General features: G+C 29.9%; 2 protein-coding genes and 1 non-coding gene across 3 annotated transcripts; all 3 read left to right on the plus strand.

Moving 5' to 3' along the window:
• Positions 1–218: 218 nt before the first annotated feature.
• On the plus strand, positions 219–325 carry LOC128287069 (small nucleolar RNA R71). The gene has a single exon (XR_008277769.1). It is a non-coding gene; the product is annotated as a small nucleolar RNA R71 (small nucleolar RNA).
• A 9,337-nt stretch (positions 326–9,662) lies between these two features.
• LOC108464573 (probable glutathione S-transferase) lies at positions 9,663–11,387 on the plus strand. The gene is made up of 2 exons (XM_017764934.2): positions 9,663–10,152; positions 10,896–11,387. Exons 1-2 carry the CDS (start codon positions 9,838–9,840, stop codon positions 11,238–11,240), a joined length of 660 nt encoding a protein of 219 aa, XP_017620423.1. The 5' UTR covers positions 9,663–9,837; the 3' UTR covers positions 11,241–11,387.
• Positions 11,388–14,305: 2,918 nt separating this feature from the next.
• LOC108461394 (scopoletin 8-hydroxylase-like) lies at positions 14,306–16,139 on the plus strand. The gene is made up of 3 exons (XM_017761236.2): positions 14,306–15,116; positions 15,196–15,541; positions 15,627–16,139. The coding sequence occupies exons 1-3, from the start codon at positions 14,611–14,613 to the stop codon at positions 15,876–15,878; spliced, it is 1,104 nt and encodes a 367-aa protein (XP_017616725.1). The 5' UTR covers positions 14,306–14,610; the 3' UTR covers positions 15,879–16,139.
• The last annotated feature ends 875 nt before the right edge of the window (positions 16,140–17,014 follow it).

The raw sequence follows: 17,014 nt of genomic DNA on the forward strand, positions 1-17,014 counted from the left end.
CTCGCTAACATAGCAACTATATTAAAAACACCAGTTGCCTTAGTAGACTTTGTTATCATAACTTACTACTGATAGTTATTCGTGCCATCTCCTCAATAAATTCTTGGGCTACCTCAGGTGTCTTATTATTTAGTGTTCCACCAGCTGCTATATCAATCATATGTCTAGTTGAGGGATTCAAACCATTGTAAAAAGTTTGAACTTGAAGCCACAAAGGTAGTCCATGATGAGAACACCTTCTCAAAAGATCCTTAAATCTCTCTCATGCATCATGCAATGTCTCAAGCTCAAATTGAGCAAAAGAAGAGATGCCATTCCTCAACTTAGCTTTTTGGCCGGTGGAAAATACTTCTACAGAAACTTTTCAGTCATCTAATCCCAAGTTGTGATGGAACCCCGTATAAGTGAATTCAATCACTATTTTGCCTTGCTACACAAAGAGAATGGGAACAATCATAAAAGTATGGATTCATCAGTAACATCATTTATCTTGAATATGTTGCGGATCTCTAGAAAGTTAGCTAAATGAGCATTTGGATCTTCATCTTGCAACCTATCAAATTGAACATACTGTTGCACATTTGAATTGTATTTGGCTTAATCTCAAAATTATTTATAGTAATAGTCGGTCTAACGATACTTGATTTAACCCCAATCAAAGTAGGCTTAGGATAGTCATACATAGTACGATGAGCATGAGGTGCAGGAGGTTGCTGATTACCAGGATGATTATCCATCTCCACAATAATGTCCTTTTGCTCTTAATTGTCTATTAAAATCTACTGATCTTGCCTTGCTTCTCTAACTTTTATATGTTTTCTGCAAGTAGGTTTTTCAATCTTATTGTAAAAAACTAATAGTTCCAACGAGTTGTCTCTAGTCATAAACCAAAAGAACCTGTAAGAATTAAACAAAATAAAAATTAAAATGTAACAGTTAAATTTAAAACAAAATTATTAAAATTAAAATAACAAATGACTAAATTAATAGAAATAAAGTTTTCCTAATATTATAGTCTCGGCAAAAACGCCAAAAACTTGATGTCCACGAAACTAATTAAAAATTCAACTAAGGTAAGTGCACCTATCAATTAATAGTATAGCTACGATAAGCAAAGATATCGTTCCGACAAAGACTAAAAGTACTAGTAATTAATTTTTTTTATTATTTAACTGAATAATTCAAGTGATTGATTAAAAACTAAAATTAACTAAATTAATTAACTAACAAACACAACAAAGAACAAAACACGAAAATAATCGATTAACAACTAATAAGCAAAATAACACCCAGGAAAGAATTCTCTTAGATTTTATTTGTTACTATCAATTTAAATTATGCAATTTCTTTACTTAGTAACTTGGTCTGTAGGAATCCCTAAATTATGCAAATATCTTTTTCGAGAATGAGAGCAATATTAATTGAAATTTCTTTCAAATTAAAAATCCTATTATCGCATTAACTCATGCTATGGATTTCATTAGATTTGACTCTAATTTGGTAGATTTATGTCATCCTATGTATAAGATTGCATGCAACTCTACTTAATTACGCAAGATCTACTCTTAAATAGGGTTTATTCAACCTTCGATTTAGCACATCAAACATAGATAAAAAAATTTAGGAATATCAAACGACAGAATCCATCACAGGGTTCATCTCTCTAGGTATTTAAAAAATTAGTTCATGCTTGAAAATAAAAATATCCCAGAGATAATATAACTGAAAGAAATAAAGAAAGTCATGATAATCTCCTGAGAAATCAACTGAGAATCATCAATTTTGACGAAAATCTACTTCAGAATCGGCTTCGATTGTGTTTTTTTAAGTTGTTTTCTTAAATATTCTATGATAGATCTCTCCAATTTTCTTATTTTTGTCATATATACGTCTTACGATGCCCAAAAAACCTAAAAATCTTGATTTTTCGCTGTTTACAGTGCAAATTTAAGCAATCGACACGGCCTGTCAAATGGTCGTGTAGGTTACACGGTTATGTGGAATAGGTCAGCCCATGTGGCTCTTGTAGTTTGCTCTGATTTTTCAATTTTCACTCCATTTGCTCCCAAGTGCTCTATTAAGCATCAAAACATGAATTAAAAGCATAAAAATCACCTAAAAACGCATTAAGAATGATGTTAAAACATATTACTTTTAACACTCATCAGTATGACATTAATTTATTTGTTTGTGTCTACTTATGCAAAATGGTGTGTGTTAAGTTATTTTCATGGCAAGCAATTTGTCACGCACCCTAAATTTGAATATGTGAATGGTAGCTTAGAAAAGTTTCAAGTGGACTCTGATTTATTATGCTACTGGGGTATTATAAACTATGTGAAAGACTTAGGATATGAATCTGAACCATATGTTTATTACAGGTCCAAAATGTTGCCTTTAATGGGGATAGGTTAGTCCTAATACATGATGAAAACACTATTAAGCAAATAATATATATTTTGGAAAAAAAAAAGGTAATGTAGACCTATATGTAGTAGGTCAAGGTATTGAAAACTTTAATGAAGGTGAGTTTGGTGTTGACGAAGGTTTAGTGGATATTGTTGGTGAGGGTGTTATAGGTACCATAGGGATTAAAATTGGGGAAAAAGTTAAGACTAAGGGGAGAGAAAATTCTAGGACTGAGGGTGAAGACGATGTTGATAGTAAGGGTAGGGAATATGATGATGCATTCTTATTCAACATGGAGATAATGATGTAGATGAAGAAGTTGAGAAAATTAAAACTAGGTAGAGAAGTTAAAAAAAAAAAAGGGAAGAACATGGGCTAATGAAGCGTTAAAATAAGAGTTTGAGAAATATGGTGAGGGAGATAATGAGGTTTTCGATGGACATATACTTGTGGGGGATGATTTCATAGTAGAAGATGAGATAAAAGAAAATAAGGGAAAAGTTGAGGGGAATAAAAGTAAATATATAGATTCATCTAAGCTAGAAGATTATGAGGACAGTGAGTTTTTTGATGATGGGATTAGCATATCTTACTTGGGTGAAAAAATTGCTGGTCCTAGGTATGATCCTAATTTTTTATCCCATTGTGGGAGATATAAATTAGGTTTGAAGATAACCAACAATTTAAAGAGGTGCTAAAAAAATAATCCTTTGCAAAAGGAGTAATATTGAGGTTTATTAAGAATGAACCCAAAAGAACAAGGGTAAGTTGTAGAGATGGTTGCCCCTGGAAACTTTCGGCTAGCTTTGACCATAGAGAGAATTGTTTCATTATGAAAACTTACAACCCTACACATAAATTATTCAGAAGCAATAAGAATCCATTACTGTCTTATAAGCATATACAGAAGACTTTTAAGGATAGAATAATTGTTGAGCCAAAGATGAGAGTGGTAAATTTGAAGGAGATGTGTAAAACTGAATTAGGACTTTATGCTAGCTATAGTATGTGCCAAAGATCTAGGAGAAAATTTCTTAGGGAAATGAGAGGGTCATACCTAGAAGAGTATGCAAATCTGTAAGGGTATGTTGTTGACTACTAATAAGTAATCTTAGGAGCACAACTTTAATCCAAGTCCATAGAAATCAAGAAGTTAAAGCTGTGTTCCATAATATTTATGTGTGATTCAAAGCATTGAAAAAAGTGTGGAAAACTGGTTATAAGTTTTTTATTGGAATTGATGGATGTTTCCTTAAAAGTGTATGTAAATGAGAGATGTTAGTGGTTGTTGGCAGAGATGCTAACAATAAAATATATCCATTGGCTTAGGCAGTAATGGAAGGGGAAAATGCCTCCTCGTGGAAATGGTTTTTGGAGAAGTTATTTACAAATTTTTGTCATCCAATAGGTGTTGAATTAACATTGATGTCAACTTAACAAAAGGTAAATTATTAATATAAATATTTTCATTCTATTTATTGTTTTAATATACACATTTTACACCAATTGTATGACTAACAATTTGAATTTTATGATTGTTACAGGGATTGATTAGTGTACTAAATGAGTGTTTTCCAGACTTGGAGCATAGAATGTGTTCCAGGCACACCTATGCCAATTGGTAGAAGACTTAGAAAGGGTTGAATAAAAAGATGCAATTTTGGAATTGTGTCAAGTCAACTTTTGTTAAGGACTTTGATGATCAGTTACAAAAATTAAAAGCAATGGGTGAGACATCCACTCATCAATTATTAGAGATCCCTGTGCATCGCTGGGAAGAATATGATGCAGTAGACAATAATATTGTCAAGGCATTTAATGCATGGATACTTGATGCAATGTGCAAACCTATCATTACCATGCTTGAAGAAATCAAAGTGATGGTGATGACTAGGATGCATGTGAAGAGAACTTGGGTAGAAAAGTGGAGAACTAACATTTCCCCTGTTGCATTGAAAAAGTTGGAAAAGAATGCTACAACCTTAACTAAATGTAAGCTTGCATGTAATGGTGATGAAGGGTTTGAAGTGATCCATGAAGACAACCAACACACAGCTGACTTGAAAGAGTTGAAATGCATTTGCAGAAAGTGGGTGCTTATAGGGATTCCTTATTGCCATGTTGTATGTGCCATGTACCATAACGAGAAGAATCTAGAAGCCTATGTCTCACCATGGTACAACAATGAGCAATATGTAGCAGCATACAGTCAAGTTTTACAATCAATTGGGGGAAATTTTTTGGCTCAAGAAAGCTGATTCAATTCTTCCTCCACCTGTAAAAAAGATTCTTGGAAGGCCTAAGAAAAATAGAAGGAAAACTAAAGATGAACCAAAAAAGAACAAGTTTGGAAAGGACACTAGGAGAGGATTTAAAATGTCATGTTCTTTGTGTAAACAAGTAAGACACAACAAGAAATTGTGTCCAACAAGATCAAATATGAGTAAGAATTTACAAGTAATTCGTGGACCACTTTATTTGAGATAAGCTTTTCTTCATTTTCATATTTGTTTAACCAATAAATACATTATAATGAATGTCTTACTTTCTTTCTAGGAACAAAATTTGAATGTTGGTTCATCCTTTATGCAAGTACAACAACCTCAATTAGAAGCTACTATGCAACAGGTAAAAGATACATTAATGTAGTATGGTGTAATATCTACTTGGTTGACTATTTGAGAATTTTGATTGTTTAGTTTTGATAATTGCTCATAAATTTTGTTCTCTGTTGGTAGATTCAACCATTTCACTAGGCAATTTGAGTGGTCTAATTTCTTCTTTGTCTTTTGGTTTAAATAATTTAGTTTAAAGAATTATACGGGATTCTAGAAATATCATTTGGTTTAAGATAAATAGATTGAGAAATCAACTCTATTTCTTGTTGTACTCTTTCATTTCTAATCATATTTAGCATATTACGTGCTACCTTGTCAATTAGCTTGATTTCTTTTTTGTTTCAAGCTGTAACTATTTCTTTTTTATACTCTGCTGGCAAACATCTAAGAACTCACAACATGGAAGGAAAAGAAAAAGAATCAGGTTTATCAATTTTTCAATGCGTCACCAAGGCAGAAGGCACAAAAGAAGAAGAAGAAGAAAACAACCATTTAGTGTTGGGATGTACACAAATCTCAAAACTGGTGAACAAATACTATATGTGAGTATATGTAACTATTCTAAATATCGATTTTGTTACCTTTTGACTAAGTAATTTATATCTATTGATTTAATTGCTTTCTATTTTCCCTAAAACCTGGTACAAGCAGTGAAAGAACCACTACTATTGTAAGGAAGATTGGACAATCTGATACTTCCCAATATCAACATTCACGGAGAGGCCCTAGATTGAAGTGGAAGGGGAAAAAGGCTGTGACAATAAGGCAAATTATGCAACAACACTTTGATGTTGTCCAAAAGAAGAGGGGAAATCCTTCTAAACAAGTGCAGATAAGGACACAAGCAAGCCAAAGAAATTCTATTATAATAGATGATTGAAGTGCAAATTGATGCTAGCTTAATTTTAGTTTCTCTGATAGTATAGTTTATGGTTGACAAGGGACAAGATTGGTACATTTTGTTCATATGGGAACCATTTGTTGATCAGAGAACATCTTGTTTATATTGGAACATTTTGTTGATAAGATGCATTTTGAGGATATTGCATATTCAAATTTACTTTTTATGTAATTTTTTGACGTTTTGTTTCTTTATTGTTTGTTGTTGAATTATGGTTTAATTGATATTTAAAATTCATACGGAATTGCAATTAAATATTGTTTGCATTTGAAGATGGAATCTTGTAGTTTTGGGGTTAGAGTTGCTATTTTTTTTTCTTTGGTTCAATTCATTACAAAAATTATAATTAAATTTTATTGTAAATAAAATTAATTAAATTAATTTAGTTATAATGATAAATAAAAAAAAGTCAAACTTAATAGACACATCATCTTAACCGTTAAAAATTATTGGTCAACGTCGGTCAAGGGTCATTTTACTGAGTTTTGACGGTTCAAGTACTCAATTGAGTGAAAAATAAAAGACTTAAATTTTTTTTTTTTAATTCAAGAACTTTCTTCTTTCTTAAGCCATAAAATTAATCACTATATTATATTAAAATAAAATTATACTTTCCATAAAAAGAAAGTTAAAAGATTTTAATTATTCAATAAATTGTAATACACAATAATATTAATTATGAGGAAGGTTAGAGAGAAGGCAAAACAATTAGCCATAAAGAAACCATAATAAACTTAAACAAATTTAAATAAATAAATAAAATAAAAATATGTAAATAAATAAATAAAATTAAAAATACAACTTCCTAAAAAATAAAAATAAAATTTGAATCTAAAATGAAAGCTAATAATATTGCAAAAACTATTTAACATTCCCAATCTTGATATTCTTTAATATATCTTCCTCCACATTATCTTCTTTTGTTTGAGATCCTTATTGTTTAATAATGCAATTAATCACATTTTGATTCATATTGCTTCATTCAACTTCACAAGAAAAATATTGTTAATATCAAATTAAAAAATATTATTAAATATATAACACAATTAATTGCATTTTGACTCTTGTTCCTTTATTCAAAACTTCACAAGAAAAGAAAATATTATTAAATATCAAATAATAAAATAATCAAAATTAAAATAATAAAATTGGATATATAAGATAATAATAATTTTTATAAGAAAACAAAATCTATTTGTAAAAATAGAATCTGATAATGGTAAGAAAAGAGAGAAAATAGAACATAACGATTTTATGTGGAAACTCTTTTGGAAAAAAAACCACGAGCAGAGGAGAAAAAAATTTACTATGTATGTCGAATTCGAATAATACAAGAGGAGATGACTACGTCTATTTATAAGTTTGTAAAATCATATTCTAATCAAAGCCAAATAGAAGTAATGCAGTAAAGTTAAAACACCTTATTCTAATCAACAGTAATTAGAGGAAGTGTACTACTTATCTGATTTCACTTGTAAACTTTACCCTTATAGATCCTTTATCTTGTCACTTGTATTTTTATTAAACAAGAATTTGGGTCACATATCTTTAACACTATCAAATAACAATAAAAACTTATATATATATATATATATATATATGTAAATGTTACTTTTTTTTTTTATAAATACAAATGTATAGAACTATTTATAGTCCCTCCCCACCCTATAATAGGAAGATAAATGCGTTTCAGCACGCTCAAACACATATCCTCTTGCATAAACAATAATATTAATGTCAATCGAGTTAAGACTTAATCGATTCTAAATGTTATTTTGAATGAAAATGTTTTGTTAATTCAACTATTATATCATATCATATAGTTTATATTATATTATACCACATTATATTATTATATGGAAAATATTTAGTATATTATTAATAGAGTTTTTAAACTTCTCAAATATGATTAAGGAATTAATAAGTATACTATAAAAATATAATAAATAAATAATTAAACGAATTCATAAATTTTAATAGTTGGATAAGAAACACTTAATTATAATGATGTGACTCACAATGTAATTTGTGGCTAAAAAGACAAGAGCAGGCCGTACTTTAGCTTCAAGCAATCACCACCAGACGCACGCTACAGACGTAAGGCATGGCATATACTACTCGCTCTATGGAAGGTCCTAGAATCCTAGAATTATTATTATCCTTGTAATAATTATTAAAGATTGTTGTCAATAAAGCGTCCAATATCGAATAATAAATAAATAAATAAAGCATCCAACGTTAGAACATGAAATGGACGTACTACCTGTAATTATTCATATTATATGTTTACTATAAAGTAACTACCGGAAGTAAACAAAGAGCTAGAAATAAATCTTGAAACTTTTATAATAATAAAATATAATTTTATTATTTTAATAGTTTATATATTTATAATTTTGAAAGATTAAAATAAATTTTATTATTTTGAAGAGTTAAAATATAATTTTATAATTATTAATTTAAAATATTATAAATTTCATTTAAAATATTAAAAATCTAAATAAAAAAACCTTCATTGAGAACTGGATTCCTTACTAACCTCATTGAATTCGTCACTAACATAAACCTAATCTAACCAAACCCACCCTAATAAAACTTATAAATAAACCTAGACTGAAATCACATAATTTAGAGTTTTGAGATACATATTATTTTTCTTTTATTGATTCATTTCCAATATATATATATATATATATATACTACTTATTAATTATTTTATTGAATTAATTTCACTCATCAACTGAGTTAAAGGAAATTACTCAAAAACATTTTTATTTGCAAAATAAATTATATAACTATGAAAATATTTTTATCTTTTTATAAATAAATAAAAATTATCAGTAGTAAAATTTGAACCAAAAGATACTGTGCATATTAAACTTTTTATTTATCATTTAAACTAAACCTATTTTTAGTTTTCATTTGAAATTTCTATAAATATATTTATAATTCTAAAATTATATTTATATATATATATATATGAATAATGTTATTGATTAAACTAGTGTCATAAATAATTTCACATATATAAGCCGTGTGATAAAATTTTTAATTTGTATTAAATTTATGATATAATTAATAATACAGTCAACCAAACTCCAATTTATATAAAAAATTATTAAAATATATTACACAATACAATGTATTATTATAAAAATATTTTTATTTTTTACCTTTTATTTAAAAATTCGATTTAATTCGTGATTCAATGAATTTAAACATTAAATTTTACTAAAAAAATTCCACTCCTTTTCAATAAATATAGTATTAAATAAATTTCTTTCACCTAAACCATATTTTGATCATTATTTAGATTAGTTAGGTAAAAATCTTCTCAAATTTTTCAAATTTGAAATTTAATAAATTGGTTTCTTTAAAAAAATTAGAGTAATTTAATATTTTTTAATTTTAAAATAAACAATTAAGGATAATTAATTACACTTTTAAATTTTTTATTAATTGTACATTATTTTGATTAGTATAATAATACATTTAGTCTTCAAAGTTTATATATTCTATCAATTTGGTCTTAATTTAATAAATTTATTTATGTTGAGGCTAAATTATGTTAAACTTTTAAAATTAAGGCCAAAATGATAAAATATGTAAATATTAAAGATTATATTTATTGTTATATTAATCAAAATTATGTATAATTAAAAAGATATGAATTTCATGATTAATTATTTTAATTTCTCATTTTAAAATAAATAAAGATGAGTTACTTCAAAACATTGAAGTCACAGAAAAATTGAATAAAAGAAATATCATAGAAAAACCTACCAACCCGCCTATAAATATACTCTGACACCCCCTTCAGAATCAGAGAAAAAAAAGTAAAATCCAAAAGAAACCCAAGATTATAAATTTAGTATCGATTTGAGTATTTGAATAGTTTAGATTACAAGAATGGCAGGGGAATTAGTATTGTTGGATTTCTGGCCAAGTCCATTTGGGATGAGATCCAGGATTGCTTTGGCTGAGAAAGGGATACCATACGAGTACAGAGAAGAAGATTTGAGGAACAAGAGTGATTTGTTGCTGCAGATGAACCCTGTTCACAAGAAAATCCCTGTTCTTATCCATAATGGTAAACCCGTTTGTGAGTCTGTCATTCAGGTTCAGTATATTGATGAGGTCTGGCATGATAAAGCTCCTTTGATCCCTTCTGATCCTTATCAAAGAGCTGTTGCCAGATTCTGGGTTGATTTCGTTGACAAGAAGGTGCTTTCTTTTACTCGTTTAAATCTCTACGTTTCTGCTATGATTGTTCAATGGGCTGACTTGATTTTAGATTATGTTTTGATTTAGTTTCCATTTTGGGGAGGGGGGTGGTTCTGGGCTGCAAATAGGACGGCAACAGAGGCAGGAATTGCTTAATCTTTAGGATTTTATTATACCATTACTATATAGGTTAAACTCAACCCTTCTCTTATGATTGAAACATTTGGGATAAGTGAAGGAAATCTAATGGACTCAAATTGAGATGAACAGTATTTTTTCAATAAGTGATATTGGGTTACACTAACACAACTATAGAGATACTTCCATTTTTCATTTGTTCTGAATGTGTAAGTTGAACTTAACCAATTTAGAAAGCTTGATTTTATTGGTTTCAAATGTTATGCTTACAGCTCATCCACAACTAAGTCCATTATTTTAATATTCTAGATGATATTGGCTTGCTTACTCACTTTCAACCTATTCTAGTTGCAATTATTGCAACTTTTTCACTATCCACAACTAGATCTAATTATCAATGATGATAATTTATGACCATGATTACTGTTTGAATTCTTTAGCTATGCAGAGAGAACAAAAACATTTTCTTGATGTTCTATGATTATTCATATTCATGTCATTATATGTTTTTCATGTTGAGGGAGAGATGAAACTAAGAATAAATGTGGAAATTATTACTGACTGAATAGAACTCTGATTCTCCAATATTGTAATGTGAAGTGCAGATATATGACCTGGGGAGCAAAATATGGAAGACAAAGGGAGAAGAACAAGCAAATGCAAAGAAAGAATTTATTGAGTGCCTGAAGCTGTTGGAAGGAGAGCTTGGAGACAAGACTTACTTTGGAGGAGAAAGTCTTGGATATGTGGATGTTGCATTAGTTCCATTTTATACCTGGTTTTATGCTTATGAGAAGTGTGGGGACTTCAGCATTGAAGCAGAGTGTCCCAAGATGATTGCTTGGGTTAAAAGGTGCATGCAAAAGGAGAGTGTAGCCAAGAGTCTTCCTGAACAAGAAAAAGTCTATGAATTTGTTCTGCAGTTGAAGAAACTCTTTGGAATTGAGTAATTCAATTCTGGGAATCCAAGCTTCAGGCATGTACTACCATTATATCTGGTTTTAAATAAAAGAGCATTTAGCTGTTGCCTGCCTGGTTGGGATTGTCATTTGAAATTTCGAGTTTTCAATTTATAAAGTACTTTTAGTTCCTATGAATGTTCTTAATCTTTTGGTATGCTCTTTTTTTTCTTTTTCTAGCTGGTTGAATCATGTATACCACTATGTTTAAATACCCTTTAAATGGATTTAGGTAAGGTGGCTGTTGAAATCATTGAGTGCATGACCATAGTACCCTAAGAGCATTGGTTGGATATCCAATCATTACTTTGTTTTAGATATTCAACCTCCTACCTCAATCCAGAAATTGTAATTATGTATTATCCTACACCAACATTGAACCCAAATTGTATTGTTTTGACGGAATATTTACTTAGCTTACAATTATCTTGCTTCAAATCCTGGTTTGAAAAGAAATGGATTTTTATGTATCAAGGCATTGATTTCAATGGGTTCTTGATTTACATAGACAAATAAGTAGCTAAAGCAACAAATTGAGCTCAACTTAGAAAATCTATTAAAAGAATTTGAATTTGTTTGACCTTGATTTAATCAATTTAGATTTTTTTTTTTTAAGAAAGACCCAAATTTGAAATAATTAAACATTAAAAGGTGTTTGGTTGTTAAAAAAAAGTTTATCACCCATCTCCAAAGTAATTATCTTTTTCCGTCTATTAAAATATGTTAACATTGTTTTAGAATGTAAAATTAAATTAAAACCAAAAATATTAAAATAAAAAATGGTTAAATTAATAGAAATAAATTTTTCCTAAAAACCTTAAATTATGTTAGTATCTCTCTTCATGATTAAGATCAACTGACTCTAAATTGATTAATTAAAATTTCTTTCTAATTAAAATTCACTAAATTACTCTAGATCTACTATTAAACAGGATCTATTTATCCTCTAATTTAAGCATATCAAATGTGAATTAATAGTTTAGAAATATTAAATCAAGAATTAAACACAATTATTTATTGTGTAAAAATATAAATCAAATAACATAATCCATCCTAGGGTTCATCTCTCTAAGTATTTGGAAAATTAGTTCATGCTAGCAAATAAACAAATACCAAAGACAATATAACCACAAGAAACAAAGAAATTCATAATAAACTTCAAAGAAATCAAAAGGAGATATTCAATCTTGATGGAAATCTACTTTAGAATCTACTTCAATTGTATTTTTCGAGTTGTTTTCTTGAATATTCTATGACGGCTCACTCTCATCTTCTTATTTTTTTTACATATATAGGTCTTAGAACGTCTAAAAAAACCTAAAAACGCATTTTCCCACATGTTTGGAGCACGATTCGCAAAATCGACATGGTCTGGCACATGACCGTATGGCAGCTCATGTGGCTTACGTGTCTAGCCCGTGTGGCTTACATGGTCATGTGTTCAATCCATGTGGAATGGTCCAGCCCATGTGGCTCCTGAAATTTGCTCCGATTTTCTGATTTTCGCTCTTTTTTTATCCTTTTGCTCCCAAAGGCTCTTATAAGTATAGAAACATCACTTTAAAGGATTAGGAGCATAAAATTGACCATTTAAATCAAATAATCATCCAAAAACACATTAAGAATGAGGCTAAAACATGTTACTTTTAACACTTATCATCCACTATACAAAGAAGATAGAGAAACCGCTAAACATCTCTTCTTATATTGTAGCTTTGCTAGGGCAGTTTGGTTTGGTTCCCCTCTTACATTTCACTCGAACTTTCTTAGCAACTCATCCATCTCCAATTGGATTTTATAATGGCTCTAGGGAAATTGTGTCAACTCTCAGGATTCAATAAATTTTTACACAGTTTCAGCATGTACTCTTTGTATTTTATGGAAATCAAGAAATTAACTCATCTTTTGAGGTTCTAATCCATGTCCTACAATAGCCACTACAAGAATCTTTGATCTTTACCTTTCGATTTTCAGCGTCTATCTTTCTCATTTTTCTCAAACTTCTCATTCAAGGAACCAAACTTCTCTCATTGGTCTCTATCGCTATGCAGTATTAAAAATCAACAGAAAGATATGACTAGAGGAGCAACCGTTATTCAAAACTCTAATGGATTCCAACTGCTGTACATTCAATGCTTCATGTTTGCTTGCAAACTTCAAGGTAGAATTTTTATTCTTCGTGCTATTCTTTTATCCCTTAAATCTCACAATATTTCTTTTTGTAGGCTGCTGAATAGAGACAAGAAACGAATCAACAACATTCTTGAATGTACCAAAGCAAGGTGGAAACTTCAATAAGCATTTTGAGGGGTCCAAAACATTCTCCAATTGAGAAAAAATTGTATGAAACTGTAATTCCACGTCATACTTATTCCTTTTCAATATGAGAATAATAAATTAAATTTTTCCTTTTGATTTTTAGCATTTTTAGTTGGATTTGAATTTTTTTCAAGAGGAAAAAGCTGAAAATTAGGAGGAAAAATCTGATATGTCATTTTCCTATTAGAAAGGGATAAAGATAACACGAAATCACATTTTCATACAATCCCTTCTCTCTTCAATTTATAGCCATTGGTTAACAACCAAATGGAAACTTTATACGAAGAAGAAAAACAAGAAAGTGGGCAACATTTGCTTGAAGAATTTTATTAACTTATTCTCGCCATAAACGTTGTTTCTTGATGAAGTAAAAGAAGCAAGGAAGTCGTTGGATGAATGTATTATTATATGTCTGTATTTCGAAAACTATGAAAATTTTAAGACGTAGAAGAGTTAAAAGATTGTAGATATTCCTTATTTTTACTCGGTTAAAACTCCAACGTCTATATAAACTATTTGAGATTGCCAATGCATTAAGCTACATGATTTAGTACTAAATGTTCCATAATAAAATAGAACTAGAACCCTTAAAAGCATATAATTAAAAATGTCATTGGGATATGATAAATTTTATTAATACGAAATATTAACATATATAAAAAATCAAATACAATTATAATAGAAAAATAAAATAAAATAACAAAGGCATGGTTCCTTAGATCCAACGTCCCAACAGATGATGTTCGTGCATGTGGATGTTAGACTTTTGAGAGCCTCGGAATATTTCTTATAAAATTGCTCGCCAGCAAATTAAGGCTGAGATCGCTTTGGGTTACCGTCTTTAATTTGCTTAAACGCCCTGCTTCATCTGTCTTGCTCAAAATTTTGGATCAATATCATTATTGTTAAATATTATTTAATGAAGAAACTTCACCCATTTCTATATTATTTATAATGTGGCGGATCTCTTTGGTTTTCATCAAATTATCAACCTGTTCTTCACCTTCTACAATCCACATCCAGAAAAAAAAAACACAAGATCATGGCTCCGAGTTTCGAGGATGGCAACTCTGTTTTTGAGTTTGTTGTTCGACGAGGAAATGGTGTGAAAGGACTGGTGGATTCAGGGCTTTCCAAGGTGCCAGAGGCTTACGTGCAACCACCAAAAGAGCGAATAGACAAGGAAAATACCGTAAAACATGGCCTGCCACCCATTGATTTGTCGAAGCTGGATGGTTTTGGCCCTGACCACGATGAAGTGGCCGACCAAATTGTTAAAGCTGCTGAGACCCTTGGTTTCTTCCAGGTTGTTAACCATGGTGTCCCCCTTCATCTACTAGAATCCCTTAAAGACACTGCACATTACTTCTTCAGCTTGCCCCCTCAAAGGAAGGCTGTTTATCGTTCAGACGTTAGTCCAAGTCCACTAGTGAAGTACGGGTCCAGCTTTATGCCAGAGAAAGAGAAAGCATTAGAATGGAAAGATTATATCCTCATGCAATACACCAATGATGATGAAGCTCTTCAACACTGGCCTCAAGAAATCAAGTGAGATACATAAATTAATGCTGGTTTATATGTTTTTCCAAATCTATTTGACCCTTTTATATGTTGTTTTACTTTCTAGGGGTGTGTTACTTGAGTACTTGAGGAGTTCAATCGGCATGGTGAAAAAATTGCTTCAAGTTTTATTGGGAAATTTCGGGATTAAACCAGATGATCCAATGATCGATGTACTTATTGGAAAGAAGATGCTTAGTATGAACTTCTATCCAGCATGTCCTAATCCGGATCTTACCGTAGGAGTAGGACGTCACTCTGATATGGGTACTCTTACGGTCTTGTTACAAGATGGAATTGGTGGTTTATATGTCAAAATGGAACAAGATATGGATTATGGAAAGAAAGGAGATTGGATAGAGATCCCTCCTACTCCCAATGCTTTGGTCATTAATGTCGGTGATATGTTACAGGTAATTCTCAAATATTAAAAAGGTAAAAATTCAAACAAGGTCGAACTATAATTTTTAACATTATAATTTTGTGCTTTATTTGCAGATATTAAGTAATGGAAAGTACAAAAGTGCAGAGCATAGAGTTCGTACCACGAGCACAAGTTCAAGGGTGTCAATTCCAATTTTCACAATGCCAAAAGAAACAACAAAGATTGTACCTTTGTCTCAAGTAGTGAAGAAAGATGGAACTGCTCTTTATAGAGAGTTTGTGCTTATTGATTATATGAAGAATTTTTTTGGAAATGCACACGAGGGCAAAAAATCACTTGATTTTGCAAAGATTAATCTTACTTAATCCTCGAAAAACTCAAGTTAGACCAACATTCTCTTGATTTTAGTATGTTATTTGTGATATATAGTTATTACAGGCTTCAGCGGTTGTCAAGCTTTAGTATCTACTAATAAATTCAAGGGTGATACAGTACTCATTCAAATTCTATATTCTGATTCATTCATTCCATGGACTTAAATGTGAAGGTATAGATTGTCGTATGAAACCTGTTACCCATCTTCTCTTTGATGTAATTGTGTTTGTTTAATCAAAACCAAAATATAACTATATGCTGACATGGTCACAATCAGGGTGACAAGGTGTTATATGTTAGCACCAACAATATTCCAGCCTAAATAATTCTGTTCCTTCTAAAGATTTATGATAATAATTAATATATATATATATATAGCATACATTGTTTATCTTCTTATGGTATTGCTAATTTGTCTTACATTTCTATATATTGTTAACTTGATATTTGCTAACAATCAACCTGTAAGAAGTGATTAAGAAGATGACACATTTTCGAGTATTACGAAACAAAAAATAAAAACAGGGAATATAAAAATTATTTATATAGTTCGATTTTTTTACCTTTGCGAAATTTAATTTAGTGATGAAATTATAAATTATTTTCAACAATTTCAACAAATAAACTTAAATCTATCACACTCCAGTGACAATTAGGGGCGGGTCCTTATGAATGCTCCCAGACTTTGGAAAATTAAAAATTTTTTTTTCCTTCGAAAATTTTAGAAAGACCCTCTCAAAATTTTAAAAATTCTCATTATACCTTTTATTTTATTTTTTTTAGAAAATTTTAATTAAGTTCTCTTAAAATTTTTAAAATTTCTCGTTAATTTCACAAAAATTTTGATTAGACCCCATTTTTTTTAAAAAATTATTATTAAACTCCATAAGTTTTTAATAATTTTACTAGCTCCCCTCCCACCAAAACTTAGTCCCAAGATCTATCAATGGTGACAATTTCCTCACTTTTGTACTCTTGAATTCTAGTATTCTCACAGTAAATTCACTATTATGAACTTAACTTGTAAAATCACAACACACAAGTTTTACAATCAAATGCACTCTTACAAACAATGTTCCTCATTTAAATAAATTAAGTGTTCTTAATTCTCTATACAATAACATAT

Source organism: Gossypium arboreum, chromosome 13 (assembly GCF_025698485.1).
Source record: "Gossypium arboreum isolate Shixiya-1 chromosome 13, ASM2569848v2, whole genome shotgun sequence".
Taxonomy (NCBI): Eukaryota; Viridiplantae; Streptophyta; class Magnoliopsida; order Malvales; family Malvaceae; genus Gossypium; species Gossypium arboreum.

Bases quoted from the DNA above. Each gene is read 5' to 3' on its own strand.
- LOC108461394 (XM_017761236.2), top strand. From the start codon at position 14,611: ATGGCTCCGAGTTTCGAGGATGGCAACTCTGTTTTTGAGTTTGTTGTT. The intron at 15,117-15,195 runs GTGAGATACATA...TTTACTTTCTAG, and splicing joins CACTGGCCTCAAGAAATCAA to GGGTGTGTTACTTGAGTACT. The intron at 15,542-15,626 runs GTAATTCTCAAA...CTTTATTTGCAG, and splicing joins ATGTCGGTGATATGTTACAG to ATATTAAGTAATGGAAAGTA.
- LOC108464573 (XM_017764934.2), top strand. From the start codon at position 9,838: ATGGCAGGGGAATTAGTATTGTTGGATTTCTGGCCAAGTCCATTTGGG. The intron at 10,153-10,895 runs GTGCTTTCTTTT...TGTGAAGTGCAG, and splicing joins TTGATTTCGTTGACAAGAAG to ATATATGACCTGGGGAGCAA.